This window comes from Coturnix japonica, chromosome 1 (assembly GCF_054131305.1).
Source record: "Coturnix japonica strain WE chromosome 1, WE-NBRP24, whole genome shotgun sequence".
In the NCBI taxonomy this organism is placed as follows: domain Eukaryota; kingdom Metazoa; phylum Chordata; class Aves; order Galliformes; family Phasianidae; genus Coturnix; species Coturnix japonica.
The window spans coordinates 100,907,812-100,920,680 of record NC_140663.1 but is presented as its reverse complement, the minus strand read 5'-3'; the positions used below and the strand labels follow the sequence as shown (position 1 = coordinate 100,920,680).

Genomic DNA, 12,869 nt, shown 5'->3' with positions numbered 1-12,869 from the left:
ACTGTACCATAAATGAATGCATTTCTGAGCCATCCCTGATTGCGAACAGCAGCTCTGAACGCTGGCAATCCACCCCAGCATACAATTACATACAGATGTGGGAAAGCAATGCTTTAGGTCAGCTGACTCTTGCTGCCCCCCATCTCTGCACCACGTCTATGTTTACATTATAAATCACAACCACAGTGCCTATTTCTCTGGCTCTTCCACTACAGGCCATCAGCACTGTACAATCCCATGTAATATTTACATTCATTTTCACAGCTTAATTTCTCACTCATTTAATTTACAACAGGCTATACGTGAGCGGTTATCTTAGATGCAATGCATTTATCTATCTTCTCCAAATCATTTTGGACAATAATTTCCTTTCTCGTGTGCCTCTAAGACAATATTCTGAGTAGGTGGGACAAAAAACACAGGATAAGGACAATCATCCTAAAACACATCCAAACTTGATATTTTGGATAGTTTTTGTTGGTAGTACTTCACACTGATGACTTAAGCAATGTGGGTGCCTGTCAGTGGACTGATCAGTGGCAATTTGAGTACTTGTTCAGGTGATTCATTTACCCAAAGCAGGAGCTGGATGCTGAGCACTAAGGTGAGTGGTCGCACAGATTGGGAGGAGATGGAGAACAGAAATAAATTAGATGATTCACTACTGAAATAGGAGGTGACATTTGAACTAAGGAGCCTTCAGAATGTTCACTTCAGAAATCTAATTTCCTGTTAAACCGTATGATGGCAAATGAAACCATCTGAAGGGGGGAAGTTTTGCAGAGTCTTGAAAGAGGAAAGTAAAGCAGCTGAACTCACTGTGTAAAGCTCTCCCAGAGGCAGAGGAAGAAAACTGTTCACAAGAGACACAAGTGTCATTGACACATACTGTGGGGTGTGAGAGAATTCTGAAGCTGTCACACAGTCCAGCTATAAAGGCATTTATTCTAGATGACATCTGTCTTTGCAGACTACACAGCCAATTTGAGCTCCTGAACAAGAGGTCAGCATGGTGCCTATACTAAACACCTGAAGCAGTCTCTGTGAATTCCACTTACTCACACTGCTTAGCAGAGGCTCCAAAGCAGGGTGAAGATGTTACTGATCAGCAGTTTCCTACCCAGCAAGGTAGGGTATGGGGTGGTAAGGAGCTTTACTTCCTACTCCTTTTATAAAACAGAGGGACAGTATGTCTCAGTGACTTGACTTCTGTACATTTGCCCAACATTTCAGAAAATACAGTGGCTCTGAACTACTCTCAAAGAGTCTACTTCCAATATAGCAGCTCTCTTGTGAGTGTGTGCATATAGGTAGGTATTTTTTTCTTCAGTTAACAAAAAGAAACAAAAAACACTCCCCTCCCCACCCCCAGACCTCGTGCCTCCTTCAAGCATACTCACGGCTCCAAAGTGAATAGGCAAGACGACAGTTTACTCGGCGATAAAACTGCTTGTTTATGGGCCAGAGGACTAGTGTGCATAGTTGAATGAAGTTAATGATCAGTCCACTCACAACAAAGACGAACCCAATGAGGAGGTGAACAATGAACTGGGTCTTCAGAAAGGCAATGAAGCCCATGATAACCACTCAGAAGCGTGTGCAAGGGCCGTCACTCAGAATAACTGTCCTGCAAGAGAAAGAAAAGCATCTAATTGATTTCTGATTCACAAGTCCTGAGAAAGGGCAAAATAGGAGTGCTGAAACAGTTCATGCAACTTCAGCAACTGGAATCCAATCTCATAAACTCTTTGCTTTCCCAGTCTGCCTCATTCAGGTTTTCATACAGTAAATCACTGATGGTACAACTCACTTCCAAAAACAGAAAGGAACATTTATTTGCAATTTACAGACCACCAAGAAGATCTGAAGATGAACCTCACACTTCTCTCTTCAGAGAAAGATCATACAGTCAGACAGCACTAGGAGGAACACAGACCCATGCACTCACAGTGAACCAGTCAAGCCCTCACTAGTAAACAAGCTGGGATGCAATTGCTGTGCCTTCTTGGTTTGCTGTCCCCGACTTGCAAGAGGAGCCTCATCTTCCCTGCACCAAGAAACAGCACGCTGATCCTCCAAGACTGTGTTAAGGAACTGATGCCATCCTAGCCTTCCCTCAAAGGTTGGTGCACAGTTCTGAACAAGCACAGACAGCCAGGGGTTTCACAGGCTTTGCTATATTTTTGCTATGACTACAACAGTACAGCAATCCATCTGCAGAGCAAGTTCTTCACCCTGAAGCAGATATCATGATAGAAAGAGCATCAGCCTGGCAAACTAAGGCATGGAAATTAGGCATTTTCACATTCAAAAACCACACTGGAGCAAGTTTAATAACTTCTCACTTTGTCAAGCCACAGATCCATGATCAAATCAACCAATTAGTAGGGAAAAAAAGTGAAATAATAAAAAAATCCTTAGGCTATGTAGCAGTACAAACTTGATCTGGGAAAGGTTTTGGCACAGAACATGATCACTTCTGAAATAGCCAGAACACTTAACCTGGGCATGGGCCATGTTTATCTCTGGTGCAGGAAGCTGGGTTATGTGTGAACCAGAATAAAGTCATAGGAGCTTAGACAAGTCTAATCCAACCAGTACAAATGTAGCTCAACAGAATGTTTTAAACAAGAAACCTGACTGAGTTTATTCCAGAACTGTGTTATCTCACACTGGTCTTTCTGACTGGTTGTGTACTAGACCTCCAATGAAGCCAACCAGGTTATCAAACCACAGATTCAGCGTCTCACCTGAAAAATAAAAGCACACTCCTAAATTTCTGCCAAAGTTTGCTGTAAGTATTTATGTTTTCTCTCTGCAAGTGTTGCAAATGACCAGAGCTACCAGCAGATGGTAACAAGTACATTTGACAAGATGTCAAGGTGATGCTGAAGCTTCCAATGCTTGAAAGCAACCCACCTTTTAGCTGCGAGGAACCAAATGCCACCTGCTTACGTTACGGTGCTACTTACAGAACTCAACAGCAGTTTTACTTGGCAAAGCTTCTTCTCTTACTGTCTCTTCTACACCTTTGTTTACTGCCTTTCAAGCCACAAAGTGTTCAGCATTTTCACAATTAAAATCTATCGACATCATTAGTAATCTAGTCACTTCAGGGGTACATCACAGAGGGGAAAGGCACTATTGTGCCTACCACAGAATGCAGAGTGAGTTGAATAAGCTGACATTGAAGCTTCTGATGAGTAATCTACATTTTCCCAGTGTTTTCCCATAAGAATGAAAGAAATATTTCTTCCAATAATAAATTCTTTCAGGAACAGCTGTTCAGAAGCAGAAAATCATGTTTAAAAAGAAGCAAGCAATGCCTCTCCTTCATCGCCCCTCCCTCACTGAAGAGCTGCAGGGTGTAGTTATCTCCTAGAAGTCTAAACCCTGCACCACTGTTGACAGATACCATTCCATTCAGGAGTACCACCATGGTACTCATTGTTCAGTGCCCTAAAACAGCAATGGGTTCGCTTATTTTTTCAGCTGACATGTGCTTCTCATAGAATCATCTGGGTTGGAAAAGACCTTCAAGATCACCAGGTTCAACCAGCAATCTGACCTACCAAGTTTCATCCCTAAACCAAGTCCCTTAGTGCCAGGTCCACTCATCTCTTAAATACCTCCAGGGATGGGGATTCCTCCTGCTCCAATGGTTGATGACCTCTGTGTGAAGACATTCTTCCTAACATCCATACTAAGCCTCCTCTGATTCCCAGGAATTATCTCTCAGGCTGTGACTTGCCTTCTATACAGACACATGCAAGCAGCTTCCCTGATCACTGTATCCTTCACAAGTATCAGACTAGTGCTTACTACCTCCCAAGTCACAGTTTAGCCCTTTGCAGACAAGGATTATTAATAAAGCACACACAAAAAGCATGAATTAAAATGAAATTCCAAGTATTATCCTCAAATAAAATGTTTTGGCAGCACTTCTATAGTTTCTTTGCTTTGAGAAGTCTCTGGAGCACTCTGGTATTTGTCCTTTAAACTAAGGACATTTCCATATTAGACACCAAAGAACGTGTCATGTTACCCAATGGAAAGCTGGAGACAACGTGGCATGTTGCCTCTCCAGCTTTGTCGTGTGTGGAAATAGCATCTATCACCCTTGCTCCAGTGCCCTACTCTGCACTCTGGCATAATCTCTTTGTGGATCATGAGAAGGGTAGAGAGAACTGCAACCAAAGAACGCCTGGCATCCCTTCTGCCAGTCCCTCACTTAATTTCTCTTGATTTTTTAAGGTATTTATTAAGTTCCCCTTAACACAGGAATTCTTTATTTTCCTGCCTTCCTGCCCATGTAGGACAGCCATGCAATTCAGGACAGACCAACAGGCATAGGATGGTCAGCAGATGCTTTACTGAATCACAGAGACAGGCTGGGAAGAAGACAGAGAAATTTGGATGGAATGAGGAAAAGCAGAACTTCTACATCTCACTTACATATATGAAGACCAGCTAAGGGAAGTGCTTAGGAACTGAACATCTGCTTCAGCTTAGACAGCAAGTCTCAGTATGGTTCATTTCTTTTGAACACATAAGCATGTTCAATGACATGCTAGTAAAATCTCTCTTTTTCCCCCCCTTCCTTTCCCAAAGCAATTTGTATCTCCACGACACCGACCCATAACCACAAAACCTCTATTTCTTACTGTATAGCCACACTGAGAACCACAGGTAACTCTTTCACAGCCGAGAAAGGTCCTACTTCTCAATTCATGCCACAGGGCAGCACTAACGTAAAACTTCCACTGCCATTAAGCGCCTTACCTCACAGGGTCAACTCACTATCAGAGACGACTCCCCATAACATTAATCTTCTCCAACAAGAAAGTTCTGAAATACTTCACACCCTTCTGAGCTCCCACCCACATTTACATCATTCTCAGCTGAAGGGCAAGAACTGAGGCTCCACATTCACACAGATTTTCCTGTATCTAAAAGATACCATGTGCCTCTCAGTTACACCATCTTTCTCCGTTAGCCATCTTTCTGCATTCATCACAGCCATAATGATTAACCTGCTTTAAGACACCTAGATCTCTGCTAAATGTGGCTCAAACATGCTAACAAGCTCAAGAGCCAATAAAAAGTAGAATGGCAGGGAGCAATATTGCATCTCTTTCATTTCATTAGGAAATCAACTTAAAAACAAAACAGATGCAGCACAAACAGTGAGGCAGTTTGTGAAATATATATTTATTTGTGAACTCCATAATAAAATGAAGCCACTAATCATTCTACGCACACAGTATTTCCAGTTCTAACTCCTGGTTTTAATTCATTGCTGCTGCCACATACATACAATCCTCTGACGTTCATAATGCACGCATGACTAAGAGCACAGTTAGAAACTGGTCCTCTGGTTCTAATATTCCAGCCCCGTGAGAATTCATGTGCTTAACAACAACCAAATCTGCTGCAGCAGTCCTGACATCGTCAGCCTTTTGTCTCCAGGTTTTCTGAGCATGCCCTGTTTCTGTTTTCCAGTTGTTTCTGCTCCACTGTACCACATTTATCTCCACTTATGGAGCTGATTACTGACAGCTTTTGCTCTGAACATGTTGCCCCAACCCTGATTTCTAGTATTTTGCCTACCACACATTTTTCCTAGTTGAAAAATTAAGCAAAACCCTTATGAGACTGAATTCCACTACTTGCTTTTGTATTTTAAAACACTGTACTTTTCAGACTGAGCTTTGTGTGACTCCTTGCTGTCTGTACAAACTTGGCAGTCCTATGAAAAAAGGCCACTAATGCTGTAAGTCAAAAGCAGTACAAAAAAGCTCTTTCTTTTGGTGGTCATGTCTCATCAAGAGTTTCCCCACCGTTTTTCATAGCTCTATAAACTCTCTTATCAGAAACACATAAAGGAAATGTCACAACCCATATTTTCAAAGTGAGAACTGCTTGTTCCGTGAGCTGCTCGGGGAGTGTGAGTGGGACAGGCATGAAGAGCAGCACCTGGAGCTAATGAAAATGTCTCTCAGTACTCTTTCAGCCTTCCAGTTTCACAGAATCACAGGATTCAACCTAAATCTTCCCTCTTTCAACTTAAAACCATTTCCCTTTGTCCTGCCATTATCTACTCTTGTAAAGAGTTTACTCCCCTCCTGTTTACAGGCTCCCTTTAGGTACTGAAAGGCTGCAAGGAGGTCACTCTGCAGCCTTCTCTTCTCCAGGCTGAACAAGCCCAACTCCCTCAGCCTGTCTTCATAGCGGAGGTGCTCCAGCCCTCAGATCATTTTGTAGATGATCTCAAGACCCCCTCCAACAGCTCTCTGTCTTTCTTGTACTGGTGTTTCCTCTAATGAACCGACACACTTTGCTTTTAAAACCACCTAAGCAAATGAGTACTGTAAGCATCTTTGCCCTCATCTCTCTTTACGGTATTAGAAAGCCCAAGAGCACTAATCATCTATCCAACAGTCCAGGCTGGGTTGTGAGGGAAAGCAATGTGCCCCCAGGACTCATTTATTTCAGAAGCACAGGTGTAAAAGAACCACTGGCAACAAGAACTATATAAGTAGTTAGAAAACACAGCTTAGATCAACAGCAATGAGTCAGATAAATGCATATGAAAGGAAATAAGGTGTAAAGAAGAGTTCTGGTATCCATTTGAACAGTCTGTACCAAGGATTCTCCAGATATGCTGTAAAACAATAGTCAACTGCTCAATCACATCCCACACAGCATTACAGACTGTCTACTACAGACCAAGCCTTTTAAACCTGAGCATGACAGGAAAAATCATCTTACTTTCTAATACAATAGAGACCTAATTTCTCTGTACATTCCTCAGCCAAATGCAAGTCTGATTCAGAGTTCATTAAAAAAAAATCCCACATGTCATGAATTTCCAAAATTAAGGCGTATGGAAGAGGACGTGAAGCCAAATTCAAGTCACAAAGAGGAAAATTTGTTTCCTAGTTGTTGGAATTAAAAACACGATCTCAAATAAGGGGGAAGAAATGCGGAGTTACCATCATTAGAATGTATTCCTTGAATTATTTTCAATCCTGACAGCAGCACAGCCAGTTTCTAGAAAAGGTCAGGAGAGAAAGATCATCACCATCATCTGGTGATAAATACCTTTGCTACGCTGGTCTGTTTCTCCAGCCCATTAAATCATAGAAACTTCCACTATTGTCCGTAGGTTTGGCTCAGTATCTTCAAAGACTTTTGATGAGTCTATTTCCCCCAAATAGGAACATTTTTGCTTGACTCATCAACCTAATGAGATGATGGTACTTCGAGGTTAAAATAATAGTAATAATAAGCTGTGCACATTGCTCTGACATTCATCATCACTTAATAGGTACACAGACTGAACAAATTACCTGGAGAAATTAGGCACAGCAGAAGAACACAAAGTAAAATGTAGCACCTAGTGGGATGGTCAGTCAGAACAATGACAATCACGGCAACTGACTGTAAACATATGAAACAGAAAGCAAGCCATGTGAGAAGCAGAAACACCAGTCCCTGCTCCTGACATTCTCCACCATTCCAATGTTACTGCTAGACTGAATTTACTGGTAAGGCTTTAGGAGAGCCTGCTTTTGAAAGTGGAGAAGCTTCCCATCAAGTTGCTCAGGAAAAACAAATAAATAAAAAACCCACCAAGATTACCAGTTGTTTAACTTGTGTTTATGAGATAGAAGAGCGCAGAACATGTGAGCAAAGCAAAGAAAAACATTCCAATGACTTGATGGAACCAGGAGGGGATAAAACAGCTCTTGATAGTACTTATCACTGCAATGGAGGGGCAGACTGCCCTGCTTTGACTGCCCTAAATGAAGTGGAGCTGACATGATTCGACCTCCTCCCTAGCTGCAGAGAGTGCCGTCTCTGCCTCTACTAGAGGTACAATTGTATTCTTCTAACTTGTTGCAGCTGAAAAGATGAGCAGGATTAAAATGGCTATTTTCCAAATTTAATTTCAACCACTTCCTTTTATTGTACTCTTCACATACAAAAAAATAAAGAGAGCAAGTATGCCCAAATGTAATTTCTACTAATGTGCACTCAGTTAGCCCAGTCTCTATTTAAACAAATGGATCAGATAACTGAAATGAATCCTGGCTTGCTTAGAAATTCACCAACTGAAGGACAGCCACCACAAGGAAGAACTGCTTGAGGAACCTCTCCTTGCAGGCATCTCTACCTACAAAGAAAGTGGGTATTTTTACAAGCAATTTCTGACATGAAAATGGAAAATGCTGTTTTATGTTCAGTGGGTGAAATAAGCCCAGGCAACTTCACTATTTGGGTTGAATATCACTGAACCGTTATTATTTCCATAACATGGAAAATATAACATCATTATTTCTATAACATAGATTTACAGCAATTATGAGATACTACAGGATTCTTGTTCCCCACCAACTCAAAGGCTGGCTGTGCATGTAACAACCTTACTTTTATTTCAGGAAGACCAACAGTCTTAAGGTGTAGCCAGCTTAGGATGGTTTCAGCTACAACGTATCATTCAGAACAGCTTGTAAGTGTTAGTGCTGTATGCGCAACACCATTTGTCCCCTTTCAGTCTGCAGTTTGGTGCTTTGACTTCTGTACGAACAGTTCTGAAAGTTTTGTTCACAGAATTATAGAACCATTAAGACTGGAAAAGTAAGATCATCTAGTCCAGCCACTGACCTATCACCACCATGTCCACTAACCACAGAATCATAGAATCACTGAGGTCGGAAAAGACCCACAGGATCACCCAGTCCAACCATCTACCCACCACCAATAGCTCTCACTAAGCCATGTGACCCATGTCCCCCAACACAACGTCCAAACGTTCCTTGAACACCTCCAAGGTCGGTGACTCCACCACCTCCTATCCCACTGCCTGACCACCCTTTCAGACAAGTATTTCCTAATGTCCAACCTGAATCTCTGCTAGCACAACTTGAGACCATTCCCTCCAGTCCCTCAGTGCCACAGTGTTCACATTCTTCCCTAAAACTATACTATTATAAAAGCCTTAATTGAATACTAAATTTAGATTAGATACTCTACATTGCAAATTCTGCAAGTTTGCTTTATTTCTCACTGATGCACGTGTTTTTTGTGAGTATATTCTTATTTAGAGATACTTGCAAGAGCTCTTGTAAGACTCAGCCTTAAACCGTACCCTAAACTTGAATATCATTAATTACAGAGATTGACTGGACTGCAAGCATTTGAGCTCCAGTTCTTTCTGTGACATGCTGGCTATCAGGAGAAAAATAAAACACACCAAAAAAGCCAAAGCCATAACTGTCTCCTACAACCAGTCTGATTTTGAAAACCATACAGACACTCCTCCTAGTTCTATCTTTAATGGAAGGGGAAAAATTAACAGTTAGGGATACATAATAAAAGCTGTTCAATTCCAGTTGCCTGAATCAAAAAGGAATTTTATTTGAGTAAGCCTTACTGCAGCAGCACGAAGCGAAACTGCTTTAAGGCACCAGCTTCCCCATTAAAGGGTGCCAGAAGTCCCACATCTCCCCTCCTTGCTGACAACTATTAGTGTGGGCTACATGAGGTCCGTCTTTTTTGCAGCACTAAGAAGTCAGTCTCTCAAATAGTGCCTCTCTAGAAGAAATGAGCAGGCAGGCTCTGCTACAGAGATGTAAAAATCAGCCCAAGGCAAGGGGGGCTCGTGTTCTCAGCAGCCTTTGGCATGGCAGGGCACAGCAGGAAGGGATGTTTCTGGCTCTTACACAGGGAGAAGAAGAAAAGCAATGCTGCAATTGAAAAGAAAAAAATATATATATGGTAAAGAAGCAGGTCAAAACACCAGCACACAGCATGACATTTGATGCTGAAATGCCTGAGCTAGAGCACTGTCGGCATTCTGTGCACTGTAAGACATAAATAGGAACTATAAGCAGTGTTCTATATTCCACATGGCTCTGGACAGGCAGTCGTGCATGACTCTGTCAGAAATGGCTGCAAAACACCTTCTGCCAGACTTACTCCTCTTAGCAAGTTGTAGGCCTCCCTGTTTGTGGGCAACTACTCCTCTTGTTTGCCACTTCAGCAAAAGCCCAGCAATTCCTGTTCCCAATAAGGGAGATGTGAGGTGCTAATTCTTGCTTGTTCCCTGCTTTTCTCTTTCTTCTCTTATGCTTTTCTCTTTCTTCTTCTCCTTTTTGTTGCACGTCCCAGCAGCTTCCTGGGTCTGTGAAAGAGTCCTGCTGCGTGCCACAGCGGATTTATGCTATCCAAACATAGTGCCCAGCACTACAGGCACTGCCTGCCCATCTGGTATTCAGCTGGTACATCAACCTCAAATGCTGAACAATGCCGTCAAGTTTCCAGCTTGCATTGGCTCTGGGAGTAAAAGCAGGCAGGGAGAAGCTCTTGGACAACTTAATACACTCCAGCAGGTCTCACAGTTCCATTTCAGGTCCCTGACAGACAGCCAAATATTTTCCATCCTGCTAACGGCTCTCTGCAGTTTCATTCCCAATGCAGCAGCAAGGTGCTCTGCCCAGCTTCAAGTTCAGCACATGACATGCAACACAGGGGTGTTAAAGATAACACTGTAGATGGTTAAAATTGCAGCACCATGATGCAATACCTGCCAAGCTTTCTCCCTCAGTCTTGGAGCTGAACACTCACCTCCTCCTCCCAGCCAAGTTCACTCCTCAGTGAGATCCCAGAAGGGGCTTCTGTGGCATCTTCTGAAACACTTCTCATCTCTTTACTCTCTCTACACCAGGCAGCAGATACTTGTGAGAGCCAACAGCTAGATGGAGCTTACTGCATAGCACAGCAGCAGCTCGCACATCGAACCACTGCTCTCATGATAAGCAAAACTGCCACCAACAACACAAAACATTCCAGCAGTTCTGAATGCTTGCCATGAAAAACAAGCCAGCAGGCCTCTAATACCCACTGTATCTGCATGCTTCTGACCTTCTCCCAGTTACACCATAGGAAATCCTTTACTTTATGCTAACCTACAGCTGTAGGATGCTGTAGATGTAGAGCATGTCCCCACAGGCACCTTGGATTGCCCACTTGCTTGCATTGCCCACATTTCCTGCTTCTGCCAGGTGAACCCGACGAAGCTGTAGCTTCCTAGTTTGTGCATAGAGCCACAGCAATGGGGCTTCAAGGTTTCCGGGTGTCAGCTGGTCAAAGTGGGACTTGGATGACATGGGACAACAACTATCCATTTAAACCTGCTCTAACAGCCGCTTAGAACCTCTTCCTCAGGCACTGCTGTGGCATCATCTCAAACACTGGGTGCAGTTTGAAGTACCCTGGTGCAAAAAGGCCATCAAGCTACTAGAGAGCGTCCAAAGGAGAGCTACAGAGATGGGGAAGGGTCTGAGGGCAAGGTGTGTGAGGAGCAGGGTTTTAAAAATCACTTGGCTGTGACATACATTTAACATGCAGAGGTTGTTTCAGCAACTTCCAGGAGAGCAATTGTAGGCCTCATAGAATTTCATCTCAGCCCTGGAGTTATGTTTGTATTTGGAAGGAAATGGTCCATATGTAATTAGCATTGTAATCAGGGACAGAGTGGGAACTCAGGAGAGTACAGACTCGACAATTAACAAGTAGTGTTGCAAGGCAACACTGGCCATAACAAATGTTCTTATTAAGTCAGCACATGATTTCTTCTGTCACAGTGCAGTTTATATGTCTATGTGAATGCTACAGAGTATCCGTGATAAAACTCGTATTTTGACAGAAGCAGGAATCTTTCTTTTTTCCAGGCAATGTGGCCAGAATATCAAATCTCTTCCCTCTCCACAAAAGTAATTGATTCCATTTGAATTTTTCCTGCACAGTCAAGTCACGGATGATCAAACAAAGCGATATGAAAGTTAGAATTCATCTTACATATACTCTGTTCCAATAGGACTGACAAAAAGTAGCAGCTCTTTCCAGCTCCTAAGTGGCTTGGAACTGATCCTTGTTTAACACTTCACAAACGTTAAAGGAAACACATATGTAATGGATTTTTGTTCTCTTCACTCACTGCTATTGTGCCATAAATGTCTCAGATACTGAGGAGCACTGTTGGGCTGACCAGCAGCAATGGTGCCGAAGCACAACACTTGTACCTTTGTCATCTCCATCCTCCCTGAGACTCCAGCTTTGCTTCATGAGAAGGTGGGCAAAAGCTGCACCACATACATACAACATATTATGAGACAGAAATAAAACCAGGGCTTTTAGCCTGATTTCTAAAATAATTAAGCACACTCCAGTTACTGAAAATGATGAAAGAGGACTGAGACAAAAACTTACCATGTATACATATTACAAACATCTAATCAACCGCAGAAATAACTCAGGCTGCAAGTTGCCTCTGTAAGCTCTTCTCAATACAGCTGAAAACCAGCATTTCTATTATTTTGAAGAGCTCAGGACTTTTGCCCAATGTAACTGGAGGTCAAGTCAAGATTTAAGCACCAGGAAATCATGTTCTGCTTTCAGCAGCTCTATTATTTTCACACTTTCCTATGGAAAGAAAAAATGCTGATACCTCCATTTTGCCCTCAAACGCAAACACTTTCAATTCCTTTTGTGAAAAAATAAGACGACTTTTTGCCTTAATTACTTCTGGTTTTGATAGAGCTAGCAGGTGTAGAGAGACTATTTTCTCCATTTTGACTCATTCATTCAAAGTCAAAAAGCCAACTGGGAGTTGAAAACACAAAGAGCCTCCCACAATCTGGATAAAAACCAGTTGGAAGAAAATGAGGTCTCAGTTTTAAATGAGGAGAGACTTTCCATGGTACCTAAGTCTTCATTTTTGTTGTTTCAATAGATTTCTGCTCTTCAAGTGAATAAGTTCTAGCCGCGGCTATTCTTTTTCTTACTATAAAAAATACAGTCCA

The 12,869-nt window shown here is 42.3% G+C and overlaps 1 protein-coding gene across 6 annotated transcripts in view; it reads right to left on the bottom strand.

Moving 5' to 3' along the window:
• Positions 1-12,869, bottom strand: part of AGPAT3 (1-acylglycerol-3-phosphate O-acyltransferase 3) — an 85,467-nt gene that overhangs the window by 14,158 nt on the left and 58,440 nt on the right. For 5 of the 6 annotated variants that reach the window (XM_085530073.1, XM_015883787.3, XM_015883777.3 and 2 more), the window contains one exon: positions 1,401-1,627. In XM_085530073.1, coding sequence (XP_085386199.1) covers positions 1,401-1,578 — 178 coding nt within the window. In that variant the 5' untranslated portion in view covers positions 1,579-1,627. Of the gene's footprint in view, positions 1-1,400; positions 1,628-7,352; positions 7,445-12,869 lie in introns of those variants that run through there. The other variant, XM_085530094.1, reaches the window with a different exon arrangement.